The sequence below is a fragment of the Balaenoptera physalus genome (assembly GCF_965194825.1).
Source record: "Balaenoptera physalus genome assembly, chromosome: 5".
In the NCBI taxonomy this organism is placed as follows: domain Eukaryota; kingdom Metazoa; phylum Chordata; class Mammalia; order Artiodactyla; family Balaenopteridae; genus Balaenoptera; species Balaenoptera physalus.
In genome coordinates, this window is record NC_138884.1 from 136,399,017 (window position 1) to 136,416,567 (window position 17,551).

Below are 17,551 nucleotides of genomic sequence, written 5' to 3' on the forward strand. Positions count from 1 at the left end.
GATCTTCACTGGTGTTTGAGTTAATTTCTAGAGATAAAATGTTTTATAATATTCTTAAACTACTACAGAAATTTTGAGTTGTTAGGCAGACTGTATTTGGCCCACATAATTCCATAGCAATTTTCATATACTGAATGTGCTTAATAAGTATAAAAAAAGATGTGTCCAGTTTGTCATTATTTATATTTTATCCTAATGTAAAAGTTGCGAAGGCATGGACTCCAAGTCACATAATTATTTCTTGTAAAGAGAGACCAAAGCAAAGTGTAGAATGCTCTTTAGAGAGATAACCAAAGAAAAGATACAGTATTTTAAGAGTTTGGGCTTTCAATAATGGCTATGTTAATATTTATGAATATTGTCATTAAGTAGCATAGCTGGAAATTACTCTGAATTCTCTATGGTTTCTATCTAGAAATTTTAATTTTGCCTGCTTTTAATTTGTCATGTGAGAAAAATAGCATGTTGCTTTAAGTAATAGCAAAAAAGTGAGGCACAGAATGATTCAATCCATCATGTAAAAGTATTAGCAATGCACATCTTGATTTTGAAATTTATAAAAATGAAATTTTTAAAAAACTGTGTGTTTCCTGGGAATATGCTCTTCTTGAAAATAGAAAACTATTAAGCATTTTGTGAATAATCTTATGGATTTAGTATTTTCCGTAATTTAAAATGTCTCTTTTAAAGTTTGAATACAGATTAATTTGTGGTGGGCAAACGCTTTCAAATTTAAACAGAAGATTTTATAATATCATAATACTTCTTTCTTCCTATCTGCATGACTTTAATTTAATTTTGTATTCTCACTCTGTAAGTTTAATTGCAGTCTTGTCTTGTGTTTAAATAAAGATTTAATGGTTTCACCAAAGATGAAGCTTATCTTAAAGACTCCTAAAATTTACATTTGGTGTCTGTGTGCATATGTAACCACAGGAGATAAGAATATATAACGAAATATAAATATTAGTATTTGAATTTATTGTAAAGGGACATTAATGTTTGAAACATTGTTTGCAGTTAGCTGTAATTATTCCAACGAATCACTATCCTACTCAGCATATGTATCATGACTAATTTTGACAGTCTCTAACTTATTTTCAAATGTGGTATTTTAAACACTAGGTAATGTGTTAAAATTCCAGGCCTACTTCTCTCCTTATGTTTGAATAAACCTCCCACTGAAGGAAAGGAATCTTTTTTTTTTTTCTTAATTTGAAGTCTGAACTTGCCATGAAAAATATAACAGTTGGAAAATTTGGGGGGAATTGACATTTCTATTTCTTTTTATTTAACAGCAGGAAATCCTATATCATTATCCAGTATCTGATGCATCTCAGAAACTTAAAAGTGTGAGAGGCATATTTCTCACACTCTGTGACATGTTGGAAAATGTAACTGGGACACAAGTTACTAGGTAATAATTGATTTTTATTTAACTTTAATTCTCTTTCTCTCAAGTTCTTTACCTTAATTCTGACAAACAAAATACTAATATAGGTATCTATTATACAAATATATTTGTATCTATAATGTAAATATTTATATGGCAGATACGATGTCTGCAGATATTTTGTTTCTCTCCTAGGTTATTTCTACTAATCATCTATTTAAAATGTAAGTTCTGAGTTCAGCTGTAGATCTGGATGTTTTGGACTTTAACAAAGTTGGATTAATGACTATACTTCAGAATTTCTTCATGAAGGCAGTCTCTCTTAAGCACAGCATTATGATGAGTTTGGGATTTTTTCTGATTTTATCTTGACTATTAACTTGCTTGACAATAGCTTTGTGGTTGGTAAGGATGACTGAATACTGAATTTTTCATATAGTTCAAAATATTTTGTTCTGTTCTTAGAACAATGATAGAAAACACACAATACACATACACTTTAGGAAGAGTATTCAGAAGGCAGTATCATCTGTGCAAGTTCACTCAGTGATGGATAAGCAAATTGGTGTTAAATAACTTTTTGAAAGTCAATTATAGAGCCACACATCCCATTCCATGTTTTTTTTTTGTTTTTTTTTTGTTTTTATTTATTTTTGGCTGAGTTGCGTCTTCGTTGCTTCGCGCGGGCCTTCTCTAGTTGCAGCGAGCGGGGGCCACTCTTCGTTGCGGTGTGCGGGCTTCTCATTGTGGTGGCTTCTCTTGTTGTAGAGCACCAACTCCAGGCGTGCGGGCTCAGTAGTTGTGGCACGTGGGCTCAGTAGTTGTGGCTCACGGGCTCTAGAGCACAGACTCAGTAGTTGTGGCGCACGGGCTTAGTTGCTCTGCAGCATGTGGGATCTTCCCGGACCAGGGCTCGAACCCATGTCTCCTGCATTGGCAGGCGGATTCTTAACCACTGCACCAGCAGGGAAGGCCCCCATTCCATGTTGATTTATCAAGTCTTGACTTTGAAATATTATAGTTAACTTATGGAAAAAGGGGGCTCAAAGTTTTTGAGTTTTGTTTTTGCTTTATTTCATAAAATAGATTTATAGATTATAAACCATTTTTCTTCCTTAATATTTCAACAATTTTAGACTTTACCAAAAACAGTTTATCTCAAACTTTGAGCTCCTTAATATTGATACAATATCAAATTGGATTTTCTAGGCTTTAATTTTTCTTTTCCCATCTTCTGATTAAAATGACACCTCTAGGATTTTATTTTTTTTGAAGTATATAGTTGGCTTACAATGTCATGTCAGTTTCAGGTGTACAGCACAGTGATTCAGTTATACACACACACACATATATATATATATTCTTTTTCAGATTCTTTTCCCTCTATAATAGGTAATTATAAAATATTGAGTGTAGTTCCCTGTGCTGTACAGTAGGTCCTTGTCTAGGATTTTAATAGATGGGATCTGCAAGATAACGGGAAGAATTTCCTTGTTTTTCTAAATGAAAGTGATGTTTAACTCTGGGACTTTTAGTATAGTGTATATAGAAAAGATTAGTTCATTTCAGAATACTAGTAACTGAGGCTCCATTTAGTATATAAATTCACATTTATAAAAGCATGTGATAGGCCTTTTAAAATTTTTTTTAATTGCTTTATTGAGATATAGTTCATATATCATACAATTCACCCACTTAAAGTGTACAATTCAATGGTTTTTGTATATTCGAAGATATGTGAAACCATCACCAGAGTCAGTTTTAGAACATTTTTTTATCCCAAAGAGGAACCCTGTACCTTTTAGCTATCAATACACCTACCCCACCCCAAGCCCTAAGCAACCACTAATCTACTTTCTGTCTCTATAGATTTCCCTATTCTGGACATTTCCTAAGAATGGAATTGAAATATGTCATTATTTGTGACTAGCTTCTTTCACTTAACATAATGTTTTTAAGGTGAAGGACTCATTTTTAATCTTATTAGTAAGAAAATGTGTTTAAGTTTCCCCATGTGGATTTTATTTTATTTTTCTCTGAAGTATAAATGTTTTACTTCATATTTAGACCTTGTTAGCTAAAATATGGGTTAAACATGTGGAAAACAGTAAATATATAGAGAAAAACTTTTTTGTGAAAGAATATGAAAATAATTGTTATTTCAAGGATTCCTTAGCAACATGTCTTTTGTTGCATACACTGTTTTAAAACTATAGTGAAATGAATTATGACTATAAAGGAGTCTAATATTTGTCTAAAAGTATATGCATTTTTAAAACTTTATTAAGGCAGAAGTAATGTCCCTTTAAAAAAAATCTATTTAGCAATTCATATTTAAAATCCCACACACTTATCTACTGTAGTATAGAAGGTACACTATATCCTAGGACTCAACAGATAAAGACTGATGGGTGTATTTTAATTTCAAAGAAAACACTAAATATATATATATATTTTTTAATTTTTTAAAATTATGTTTAATTTTAAAGTAGTTTTAAAAAGAAGTATCTGATCAGTTAAGAAAACATGGAAAATATAAAAACAAATGGAAAAAATTAAAATTACCCCAAAGTCTACCACTCAAAGATAACCACCACAGATTCCACGAGGCAAAGGACTTGGCTGATCTTGTTCATTTCTGTAACTCCAGGGCCCAGGCACGTAGTAAGTGCTCAGTAAATATTGCTAAATTAAATGATAACCTTTCACTTAATTTTTTCCATCTATTTTATACAAATGGAATCATGCTCTACCTACTGTATTGTAACTTTTTGTGTGTGGCAATATATCATTTAACATTTTCCCAAATCACTAAATGTTATTTTACATTATATTTTTATTTTATCTTCTTCCCACCACCTACCCACACTATAAGAAGGAATCATGTTCTGTGTAGTTCCATAGTTTATTGTTGTATCTCTTTTTTAGAACACATTTAATTTGTTTTCCAACTTCATTGAAATATAATTGAAGTACAGTAAATTGCACATACGTAAAATGTATAATTTGATCATTTTTGACATTGGTATAGACCCTGAAACTATCACCATCATGAATATAGCCATCACTCCAAACATTTCCTTGAGAATATGTTTAAATCTGGCTTATATTTTGGTTACTTGCTTATGTATCTGTGTCCCATACTGAATGATCATCTTTTGAGCTGGGACCACATCGTTGTTTCTTTGTAATCTCTTTTAGTAAATCATGTTCATAAACAGACAATCAGAAAAGATTTGTTAAATTAACACACTGGGATGGAAGCTTTCTTTTGAAAATAAAATTGTATATAGTCAGTTAATGTTAGCAAAAGAATTTCAACATATTTTTGCTGTAATGGGTCTACTTTTGTTTGACCTAGAGTTTTTTTGTGGGTTTTTATATTTCAGAATATGTTTTTGTTGTACAATTCCTTGCCTTTTCTGTGTGGCAGTTAGGTATATGCCAAGAAATTTGCTGATTAAGCGTGCAGTTCTTAAATCATACCATATGTAATCTTTTATGAATGACTCTTTATAATTTTATGACATTTAAAGATGTTCTAATTTCATTTTGACTCTATTTCTTCTTAGCTCATCCCTTCTTTTAAATGGGAAACAAATTCATGTAGCTTATTGGAAAGAATCTGACAAGCTGTTGTTAATTGGCCTGCCTGCTGAGGAGTAAGTTGAGATTTTTGTTTACCTTAAAATCATTTCTAAAATACTGCTAACAAAGTCTGTTTCATTAAAATGATGACATTTTTGTCAAAAGGTAAATTCAAGAAGTTTTACAGTTTAAAGGTTTACTGCACTAGTGTAACGGCTACCTGTGTTCATTTGGTATGAATAGTACAGAAAGGTACCAGGAAGGCCCAGCTAGACCAATTAGTAAGGGTGGAGGCCGTCAATACACTTTCCTCTGAGATATGACCAGTACAGAGGTGGCTGAGAGATGAGGGTGTCCTCTGCTCAAACTTTTGACAGCATCGTGGTTTGGATTTTGCATGTTTACAGTTTTTTACTGTCGGTGATTTTGGAGAATTAAGGGTCAGCAGAAAGGTGTTTTGCCTCGACGTTGAGCACCTTTGACCAAATAATGAATATTTATCTTTAAAGTGACTTCTCTAATGGTATGTCTTATATTATCATGGTCTCCTTCTTAACATTTTTGCAAGTATTTTGAAAAATGTCTCATGTTAATAGTTGGAGGTAAGAGCAGGGCTGACCATTTATCCATTTGGTAGAAGTGAGTTACTAAATCCAGCCCACACTCAAGGGGAAGAGTATCGAACAACTGTGGACTTGTTTTAACACCACAAAGAGGAATTCCAAAGGAGGCTGCAGTGAAAAGTATCAAAATTATTATGTTTTAAAGTGGTATTTAATTTTGGACAGAAAGAGATATGATCTATCATAAATGGGGGATTCAAAACTTTTAACATGAGGGGATAGTGGTGCCATTATATATGTTAAATGATGGCTCTCTTTTACCAGCTAATGTGCATTTTTCTGTCTAAAAACACTGCTCGGAGACTGCCCTATGCCAATGGGTTGGATCGTGAAAAACTGAGTTGTTTTGAAAGAACAAGAATCGGAGAACATCCAGAACAAGATACTTTAGGGTGTGGTAGCAGGGTGAAACATCTGCCTTTGGACTTTCATAGTAGCCCAACAGGCAAAAGACAAGACACAGATGATACAATGGTGAGATAAGGTAGTGTGGGCAGTTAGACAGCAGAGAGGAAGGCCCAGCTAAGGAACTGAGCACAGGCTGCTTCCCCACTTTCTGATGCCACCAGCCAGATTAGTTAGGCAGACAGAGACCGTTTCCAGGAGAGGTTTTACCCTGAAGCCAAAAAAGGACTGTCACTGCTGAGCTCTGGATCCAGGTTGTGCTGGTTAGGGGGTGCTCTAGCCAATTTCTCAACCTTTGTTACTGGGGTGGGAGTGGGGAGGCGGGGTCTTCCCTAAATACCTATGTCATCCCTATCCTAGAGAACTTGGCTTGTTAAGTTAGAATGAATTCAAAGGTCCTCCTCCTTCTCTACCCTGAGCTTCAAGTCAGAAAGAGCCCTAGCCACCTCTTTACCCAGCTCTTTTACGGCTCATAGCCACCACCCCGTACCAAACTCTTTTCCTCATTGCATCTTGTTTCACATGACTGTGAAAGGTAGTTATTATTATTCTCCTTCGTTTAGACTGGGAAACAGAGTATTGAGAGGTCATGCACTAGCACCTCCTCAGTGTCAATTTATATGTCTCTGTATCTCCAGCATCGTACAGATGGTTTGTAATTGAACTCTGGCAGCCCTGGGATTGTTTTTCCCTTGTCTGTCTTAATGCCACAGTCTGTACTTTCTTTCTTCACCACTGTGCCTTTTACAAGCAGGATGAGAAAAGTGTTGCCCCACCCAGGATACGGTGGAGCAGATACTCCAGGAACATGTGTTTTCATGGGGGGAGATCATCTTCCTGTGACAGCTGCAGTCAATAACGGGGACCTAACCAGGAAGACAGTGTGATGTAGTGGAGAGAGTAACCTTGGAGCTAAGGAGATAAATGCCCACCAGCAGGTTCTGTTCCCTGGGTGTGCCTGCAGAAGTTGCTTAACTTCTTAAACCTCAGTTATACCCACTGGTATAATGGGAATAAAAGACCTGCTTTGTAAAATTCTTACAAGGCTTCAATGAGAAAATGTTAAGTTCATTCCTTTCCTTTCTCCTACATTCTTTCCTTTCTCTTTCATTTAGGGGTGTCTTTTTGTCACAAGAATTAGAGGTTGAGATCTGGGTATTACTGGAAAGTGTCAAGAATTTTAACATTTCTTTCTATAGGCCCAGATACTGAACCAGCTGCTTTATATGCATTAATTTTATTTAATACTCAGAATGAACCTGAGAAGGCTTAGTGATTATGGTCCCATTTCACACATAAAGGAAATTGAACCCTAAGGGGGTTAACTAATCTCCATATAGATGGTGATATAAAAGTGCCTACTTGACCCATGTTAGAACCCCATAGACATCAAACTCTTTAATTGCTAATGCAGGAAACAACCATTATACACAGCTATACTCACAGTTAACACGCATGCTTTTCATATTCTTTACATATAAAATGTAAAGATGATCTGCTTCTTTTATATTATGAATCAATTGATTATGTTATAAATGAACAGATGTATTTTTGCTTCTTTTTAGAGTTCCTCTTCCTCAGCTAAGGAATATGATTGAAGATGTTGCCCAGACCTTAAAATTTATGTATGGTTCTTTAGATAGGTAAGTACTTCTTTGAATTGAACCTCAAGTTTTAAGTATATGATTCTAAATCACTTTTTTGCACTTAATAGTGTTCCTTGGTTGTCAAGTTACTTGTTTGGGTTTTTTCTTCTTATTATTATTTTCTCATCCTTCATGACTGGCTTTTATTTTACAGCTCTAGGCAGTTTTTCGCTGGATCCATTGCTTTTTCTTTTTTGGTCTCATATGTTACTTTTGTGAAATAGTGATGTAACCACAATTATATTCTGATCTGATGTATTTTTGTAGGGGCAAATGTAAGAGCATTTCTTCAGAACAGATACAGAAAAGAGAAGTTTTTTGTGTTTTCCTCTGATTATAAGACCATTGTCAAATTCGCTATCCTAAAATGTGATACTTTTTCCTTAAAAAAATTTTTAGTAAAAAAAAGTATGTGCTATTAAAATAAATAAAAGACATGGTGGAGAAGGTAATTGTCTACTTAGTTTCATGTATATTCTTCCATATATTTTCTATATAATATGAATATACATACTCTCTTTTTTTACCCATGTGGGCTCATATTATACATATTTTTCTGCTTCTTGCTTTGTTTTTATAAATTTTTTTAATATAAATTTATTTATTTTATTTTTATTTTTGGCTGCCTTGGGTCTTCGTTGCTGGGCGCGGGCTTTCTCTAGTTGCGGCAAGCGGGGGCTCCTCTTCGTTGCGGTGTGCGGGCTTCTCACTGTGGTGGCTTCTGTTTGTTGCAGAGCACGGGCTCTAGGCGCGCCGGCTTCAGTAGCTGTGGCTCGTGGGCTCAGTAGTCTTGCAGGCTGTAGAGTGCAGGCTCAGTAGTTGTGGTACACGGGCTTAGTTGCTCCACAGCATGTGGGATCTTCCCGGACCAGGGCTGGAACCCATGTCCTCTGCATTGGCAGGTGGACTCTTAACCACTGCGCCACCAGGGAAGCCCTGCTTCTTGCTTTTTTAACCTTGCAGTATGTGATGCATCTTTCTTGATATGAAAGAGGAAATTTGGGGTAACCGTTTAATATTTGAACATGTAAAATTATGGATGGAAAACGATGTTTGTTAAGTCCCAGTACTTCAGAGGGCTAAAATGATACCTTTGCTTTCAAAGCTTTAAGAGTATATCAATATAAAAATTCAAAGACAGTTTATACATTTTTCCAAACCATAGTAGTATCAGATCTCTGTTTATCTAGAGTGAGTCTTTATTGTCACTGTTGTCAAAGCCACGTAAAGGAATTTTTTATGATGATGCCATCTGGGAAAATTGTCTAATTTGCAATATTTTCCTCCAGAAAAATACAGACACCTCCCTCTCAAACCCAATTACTTATTAGCATTTTCCAAATGTGTGAACTACAAAAGACTGGGCAGCCATATACAGTGCTTTTACCTTTTACTAATAAGAAAGATTTTAACCAATGAAGATTATAAACTCTTAAGGTGGTTATAAACTACCTCCTTAAATTTATACTAGATGAGCAAACCTTGCTATGTTTTGCCCTAATTGAAGCTTTCTATTTTCATAAGACTAGAGATAATCAAAGATTAAATTCCTGTAATGAATTCTGTATATGAAGATAAAGCAATTGGAGTTGTTCTGCAAATTCCAATGGAGTAGGTTGGGGGCAGAGGGACCCTTAGTTTCTCTGAATTTCATTTTGAAATTTAGATTCCCTTGATTTGGAAGTATCTCCAAGTTGACAGCAAATTTAAGTAGTTTCTTCTTGCCTAGGTGGGAATTTGAAAGGCAAACTAAGATAATAAATGTAAAGATCCACTGAGTTCTTAAAACCAAGAAGCAGTATGGATCCAAGATATTGTTAATAGTCATTTTGCAATATTTTGTTTAATCACAAGGTTTTTTTCTGATTATGAAAGATATTAAAGGCCATTGTGAAAAATTATGAAAAGACTAAAAATGTCCAAAAACTTAAATTATCTTTTTCAAGTTGTGAGCTGGTTAGTTCCCTGTGAGCCACAGAAAACTGATTATACATTAATAAAGTTTAGTGTTGTGATCAAATTAAAGATATAAGTATCCTTCATCATTCCCAGCCAATCCATCAGCAAATCCTAACCAGTCTGTCTCCAAAACACATCTCAAATCCACCCATTTCTCCCCATCTTCACTATTACCCTGTCCGCCGCCATCTCTCACTACTACAGTAACTTCCTGATTTCCTTGCCTCCATTCTTGCCGCTTTAATTTCCAAAGTTCCAGTGATCTTTCTACGTTATTATCTGGCTCCCACATACCTTTCTGATTTCAGACCTCAATCCACGCTGCCCCTCTGTATTGTTCTGCAGGCACCCTGGCCAAACTTGTTCCCACCCTGGGCTTTTGCACTCTTCCCTCTCATTAGACCTTCTTGTACATCAGGATCTCAGCTTAAATGCCCTGTTCTCGAGAGACCCTTCCCTAACCATTTGATCTAAAATAGCCAACCAGTCACCTCACCCATTCAGATGGTCCTGTTCTCTGCTTAGTCCTTTGTACAAGTTCATGTTTTTACTTTTTGTTCATTTGTTGTCATTCTCCAGTAGAATGTGAGCTCCATGGGAGCAGAGACCTTGTCTTTTGTCTTGATATTTTTACTGCTGTACTTCCATCAATGAGAGTAGTTCCTGAAACATAGTAGGCACTCAAGTAATTAGTTGAATGAATCGGTGAATATTATTCTGATATATTAATGGTATAAATACCAGTTATTGTGTTATCCAGTAGTTTATACCAGTGAGTGGTTGTAGGTAATGCTATATGCTACTTTTACATGGCTAAAACCAAATTGTCTTTTTTTTTTTTTTCAAGAGTTTTTAAATAGTTATGCCTTCATTACTGAAGAGGGGAGGAAATAGGCTAATTATGTGTTTACTGTATACCAGTAAGTAATAAACATATAAGTACTTACTATGTACTGGTACTTTGCCTGAGAGTTAGATTGTATTATCCCCATTTTTACAGAGTTGGGACCAAAGTTCAGAGAAAGGTTAAATGATTTCCCTGCGAGATCTACCTAGTAAAAGCAGTGATAAGATTCAAAGGCAGATCTGTTCTATTACACAGCTCAATATCTCTTTGTTATCCTGTGTTTCCGGAAAGATACTGGGAGTTGTAAATGGTTGAGAGATAGTCAGAGGTAAAAGCGAGTTACATTTTTTGCAAAAAGGGAACTTCAGCCCATTCTGTTATAGATACACCACTTGTGTTAGCCCTGTGGTTTTCCCATAGTACCATCTGCCCTGTGTATTTGAGAATAGGCTTTAGGGTAAAAAATATTGACAGGGTGAATTTCTTAACACACGCCATCAGTAACATAGCAGTAATTCTTATTAAGGGAGAAGTCAGGAAGAGAACCTATGTAGTTAGGAAAGATCCAGTCCCCTTAGGAATGTACAAGCAATGACTACCGTTTCTTTATGTTGTTCTAACTTTACAGTTCTTGTTTTTTTCAGTGCCTTTTGCCGGGTTGAGAATGTTCCTCGTTTGGATCATTTTTTCAGCTTGTTCTTTCAAAGAGCACTTCAGCCTGCTAAACTACATTCCAGTGCCTGTCCCAGTACACAACAATATGATTTTTCCAGTGCAGTACTTTTAGACAATCTCCCTGGAGTTCGGTGGCTCACACTTCCACAGGAAATTAAGGTACTCTTAGGCGTCATAAATAAGAATCAGAGCCAGTTGCCTTCTATTCTTTATTTTCTCTCTCTTTTTTTTTTTTTTTCCTTAGGCTTTTTGTTATTTTCAGGGTTATGGGTAAGAGTTAAAGGGGCAATTGGTTGATAAGGTAGGAGGTTCAGTGCAGTGAACTTTTTCTTTCTAAATAGAAATTAGCTCTCTCATCTTACTTTAACATTTAAGCTTTGTTCAAACTTGGAATACTTTTCAGATATCGTAATTATATGGTGTGTCTTACTTTTGAATTTTGTGATTTAGATTTTATAATGCAGGGTCATCGAGTCAGGTAGATGAAATGACTGGCTAACAAATTAATAATAGCAAAATCTTTGTTTACATGAACATTTGTAATTAGCTTTTGCCCTGTGCCAGAGATAGCTCACTAAAGGTAAGATTCATGATGGTTAAACATTATCAATGTGACTTTAGTCATTTCTGTACATCCAAAATAACTTCACTGTTGAATGATTGAAAAGCTCATTTCAGACATTTTCATCAACAGTAATGTATTTAGCCACAGCATTTGTAATAGTATTAATGAGGCACTATGCCATAGCAGTTCCCTGCCCATGAAGAAACCCAGGTTATGTTGTAGTAATATCCCAATTCAAGATTCTGCTCTTCATGGAATTCTATAATGTATGATCAAACAAATGCCTTTTGAAGTTTAATAATAATTTAAACAGATATATCAGTCCCTTTGCTCAGTTTCCTCATCTGTAAAATGGGAACAATAATACTACCTACTTCATAAAGAAGTTATGAGTTATCACACATAAAATGCTTAGAATCATGCCTGGCACTTTGTAGTTGTAATTATAGCTGTGAGAGTACTATTATATAATGATTATTTGGAGGGAGTTGAGGGGTTAAAGCATATTTAAAGGAAACTTTACCTTCTTGTATTCTTTTTTTGTCCTTGCCTTTGTCAACTGCCCCCTGCTGCATTTTGTATCTCAGGCCAATGATTATCATTTTCCTAAATCATATAAAAACTAAAAAGTATGAGATAAAACTAAAAGTATGAGATATATAATTCTACTCCCATCAGTGTTTTCATAAGAAATCATAAGTGTTCAAAATAGACAGAATTTAACTAGACAACCTTACATTTAAGATAGAAAGATGCTGTTTCCACAGTCTGTCTCATGCCCATTCTGGGGTCTTTTTCTTCTGAAAGATACAAGGCCGCTTTTCGTGAGTCAGAGTTGCCATCTCATGAGGCCTGTCGGTCTGGTCTTGCCCACGTTCTTTCCCCTGTCTCAGAATCTCTTCACTAAAGAAATCTCTTCCCTCAGAATATATAGTCTCTTCTGTGAGAGTAAAGGTACTTAATGTTTTTAGGGGCAAAGTCTTTAGACTTTGGATATATTAAGATTAAATATTATTTTCCTTCTAAGAGTTCTTGTTTAAGACATTTAAAATATAGCCTATTTTGGTCTTATAAATTCCATGTGAAGGCTACCTCCTGTATTCAGATTTCTTTTTTATTGGAGGTTTTTTCCCTTAATTTGACATATATTTGATTAAAAGGACTGTATGCTTTTATTTCAACCTAAAAGAATATCAATGTGAGAAATCACTGTGAATTCTACTGTATATATTTTTTAATCTTTTGACTTAAATCATACCTGTTGCTTATCTCACCAAAGCTCTGGTTGTCTTTGTCCTTGTTGAGTTGGACACTACTGTATGCAGATCAGCCTTCATTGTGCCAGGTACTCAGATTTGTGCTGTGCTTTGGGAATCCAGAAAAGTCCTCTGGATGCTCACAGTTTAGTTGGGTAGGTGGAATTAATACACGGGAAACAATGAGGATATAGCTTAGACATTTTCTATATTTTGTATTCTGGTTAAGAGAATTAAGAACAATATTTTTGCAAAGAGATAGATACCTTCTGATAAAGTGATCTAAAAGTCTCTGATGAATGTGAAGTTTAAAATACATAATAACCCTTAAAGTTTTTGTTTTTGTTTTACCAGCAAACTCAAAGAACTCACACATTTTCCTTTTGCCTTTGAGATTTCTTACTGTGTGAAAAATAGTGGGGTTTATTGACTATATATATTCTAATGGAAAATATTAAGGAATTTTATGCCTTGAGAAATCTAGTTAAAAACATGTGTGTGTGTAAGGTAATTTGTGCCTGGTAAATTTTAGGTGGAAATAGTTGGTTTTAACTTGGAAAAAAATGTACTTGTTCTGAGTTTAGTATATGATGAAGTCGCACTTCTGTTTTCTTTCCCAGAGAACTTCCTTATTTTGTTTGTTTGTTTGTCAGATTTTTAAAAAAATAATTTTTCCTAAGATACACTGGAATAATAAAGAGAAAAGATATTTTACTTTTTCTCTTAAGGAATATGAAGAAGCAATTATAGTAACCTTGTATATTAACCTGTAGAGTTCAGTAGCAGGAATAGCAACCTGTTAAACATTAATGTCTCTGAGATCAAAAATCACAAGTAGGTAATTTTCTTTTTGTCCTATAGTTTTTCACAAGGGAAACTATAGCCACGAGAAGGAGAACATGGAGTATTTGCTAGATGCAGAAAAAAGTAGGTCACAAATGAGTAATAAGTCATGCCATATGAAAAGCATTGAAAGGCATGACTAATGTTTCCACAGCTTTTGTCGTCTCAGTAAGACACATTTGTGAAACAGTCCTGCAGAAAGTGCCTTGGCCTTAAAAAACAAAACAAGGATTATTTTTCACAAACACTGTATATGCTACAAGCTTCAACTGTCAATAGTTTCCAATTTATATATATGCATTACAGATTAAACTGCAGATTAAATTTATTCTGTTTTTAAATTTTGAATGCTTCAGGGAGGGACAGATACATGAAAGAGTTCAGGCAAATTCCATAGAAACAAAAGCTAAATCCTAAGTAAGAGATTTTTCTAATAACTCTGTAGGGTGGTTAAACTGTGCCAGATTCCAGGGGAACACTTGCCTTCATGATTTAATCCGTGAATAAAGATTAACAGTCTTTTTATACAAAACATAGGAGGGAGACAGAGAAGAATGTTGGATTCTTGGATTTTCCAAGAATCCAACTGTTGAAAAATATATAGGAAATAGAAAAATAAAAACAATTCATAATAGACTGGCTACATTCAGATTGATTTTTTTTCCTCTTAAGATTTTTAAAATGTTAAAAACTTTTCTGGGCTTCCCTGGTGGCGCAGTGGTTGAGAGTCCGCCTGCCAATGCAGGGGACACGGGTTCGAGCCCTGGTCTGGGAGGATCCCGCGTGCCGCGGAGCAACTAAGCCCGTGTGCTACAACTGCTGAGCCTGCGCGGCTGGAGCCTGTGCTCCGCAACGGGAGCGGCCGCGACGGTGAGAGGCCCCCCCTTGCCGCAACTGGAGAAAGCCCTCGCGCAGAAACGAAGACCCAACACAGCCATAAATAAATAAATAAACAAATACTTAAAAAAAAAATTTTTTTTTTCTAACAGAACTGTAAAGCAGCTTTTTAACCGCATAAATTAGTTTGCATTGAGTACAGAGTGAAGCCCATTTTGCGATAACTGAGATTTAATTGAAAAATGCCTATAGGTTAAAATACATTAATTTTTTTTTTTTGTAATCGCAAAGCTTAAAAGCAAGATGTTCCATTTGGGGACATTTCTTAAATAACACAAAGGAGAGAGATATATTTATTCAATTCTTCAAGTAATTATTAAGCAATTTTATATGGTCATTACTAAAAAGTAAGTAATATGAGTTAAATGTTTGTGTTACTCTTTTTTTTTTCTCACGTAGGTGGAATTAGACACAGCATTGAGTGACTTGGAGGCTGCAGATTTTGCAGAACTGGTAAGAGAAGCAGTGGATTTTAGGAAAGTTTCATTGTTGATTTCTTATTTTGTAAATCAGTCATTATTCTAAGTATTTTCCAAGGGGGCATGTAATAATCTTGGAATACATAACATTAGGTTTCTATATTGAAATGGACAAAATCTATTTTACTTGCCTTAAGATTTTCTGTTCAGTTAAAAATACTTGTTACGTAATGATTAATTACATTAGTATCGTTTGGAACCGGGATTTGAGAGAAAGGATACACATGTAATATTGGCTGGTAGTATGGTTTTTGATCTTTTTAAAAAACTATTGATATATTTTCTAGCTCTGTCCACTAGAGCACAACTATCACCCAGGCCGTGGTGTATAAATAATATTTCTCGCTAAAGGGAACCAAGACTCCTCTGAGAAATGACTGATTCCAGATTTAGGGCTGACAATGTACAAGATAAGCCTGGCAACATCTTGTTATATCAGACACCCAGGAAGCTTTCAAAAAGTCATAGGGTTAATTTAGGTTTCAAGTAATCAGGAGAGACCTTGCAGAGCCTCCCTCTTGAGCATCTATAAGGACAATAACTTGAAGCACATCAGATATGTCTAAGTCCATGAGTTCATAATGGTACTAAAGAAAAAAAGAAAGTTCTTGGTCAACTTTGGAGGATGCTAAGGAACTAATACACTATTGTGAAAACTGGTAATTAAGGAGAAAGAATCAAACATTTATCTGCCTTTCCTATCTGAACCATACCTCAAGGTTACCAAATAGAGATGAGGGGGAGTTTCTCTTTACGGAAGTGGTCTACCTAACATGTCAAGAAAGAATGACAGAATTGGAATACCATCATTTTTCAATTCCCCTCAGTGAGTTAAAGGGTCTAAGCAATGATCATCAGTAGCTGTTAACATCACAAAAAGAAAGTCAGCCAGATAGTATGTGGTTCCTGATGGAAGCACACAAACCACCTATGAAATGTACCTGATCACGCCTCCAGGTCTAACTACCAGTTTACAGGAAATACAGGGGAAGAGGGACATGTTAAATGACCCCATTTGGGGGAGGGGGATTGCAGTCTGCAAAATTCAGACTAGACAAAACAGGACGGTTTCTTCAACAAATAAATTTGTTGAAGAAGGTGAGGGGGTGGGCGTGGGGTTAGGAGAAGCTGAGACAGACCTATGAGTCATAAGAGACTCAAGAAACATATCAGCCAATTTCAGTATATGGACCTTACTTGGATCCTGATTCAAGCAAGCAAAAATTTTTAAAACATCTATGAGACAATCAAGGAAATGAAAACACTGTTAACTGGATATTAGGTGGGAATAATTCTCTAGATGTGGTAATGATATTATGGTTATGTATTTTTTAAAGTCCTGTTTTAGAGATGCATTCTAAAGTATTTACAGATGAAATGATATAACATCTGGGATTGATTTTGAAATAATTCACCAGGGAGAGGAAAGAAGGAGAGAGGGATAGAGATGAAACAAGATTAGCTATGTACTGGTCATTTTTTAAGCTGGGTGATGGGCACATAGGAACTAATTATACTATTTTTTTTTTGTATATGCTAAAAATTTTCAGTAATTAAAGTCTTTAAAAAGTAAATGGGAAGTTAGGAAGTAGAAGCAGTGAGGCTGGATCATTCTTCAACAGATTGCTGGTAAATGTGGGGAGAGAATATTAGCTTAAGGGGTGGCTTAGTCTTAGCTAAGATCCTGAGCAAATGGAAGGGTATTTTGTTTGTAAAAATAGTGGAAATTTAAGCAGGGTGAACTCTTCATAGGTCATAAATTTTTTCACTAATGGAAAAAAAAAATTAGCTAGATACTAATCATTAGGAGCAGTTTAGATCTAAAATATTCAAATATCTGGGTTTTTAGGAACCTGTATCCAATAGGTTTAATTAAAACTCTAATTCCTGCCTTTATAGAACATCATTTTAATGAGCAGTGGAACTAACTATGGCTAGAAAAAGATCTATTGGGATTCCTTGGATACAACGTCAAGACACAGTACATAAAAGAAAAAAGTTGATAAATTGAGAATGTAAAATGATACATTTACTTTGGAAAACAGTTTGGCAGTTTCTTAATAACCTAAACATACACCTACCATATAATTCTGCCTTTCTATTCCTATCTAATTACCCAAGAGAATTGAAAGCTGTGTCAGTACAAAGACCTGTAAACAAATGTTCGTAACAGCTTCATTTTTAATAGCCAGAGACTATTCAAATAACTCAGGTGTCCATCAACAGGTGAATAGACAAAACAAATTGTGGTATATTCATGCAATGGAATACTATTAAGCAAAAAAAATTGGCAGGGGGTGTTGATGGAACTGTTCTATATCTTGATTTTGGTGGCACACAGCTGTACACATTTGTCAGAACTTGCAGAATGATTC

The 17,551-nt window shown here is 35.1% G+C and overlaps 1 protein-coding gene across 5 annotated transcripts in view; it reads left to right on the forward strand.

The window, feature by feature from the left end:
* INTU (inturned planar cell polarity protein) overlaps positions 1 to 17,551 on the forward strand; it is an 84,217-nt gene that overhangs the window by 48,063 nt on the left and 18,603 nt on the right. For 4 of the 5 annotated variants that reach the window (XM_082462143.1, XM_082462140.1, XM_082462144.1 and 1 more), the window contains 5 exons: positions 1,299 to 1,417; positions 4,966 to 5,055; positions 7,575 to 7,652; positions 11,106 to 11,295; positions 15,097 to 15,150. In XM_082462143.1, coding sequence (XP_082318269.1) covers positions 1,299 to 1,417; positions 4,966 to 5,055; positions 7,575 to 7,652; positions 11,106 to 11,295; positions 15,097 to 15,150 — 531 coding nt within the window. The remainder of the gene's footprint in view (positions 1 to 1,298; positions 1,418 to 4,965; positions 5,056 to 7,574; positions 7,653 to 11,105; positions 11,296 to 15,096; positions 15,151 to 17,551) is intronic. The other variant, XM_082462141.1, reaches the window with a different exon arrangement.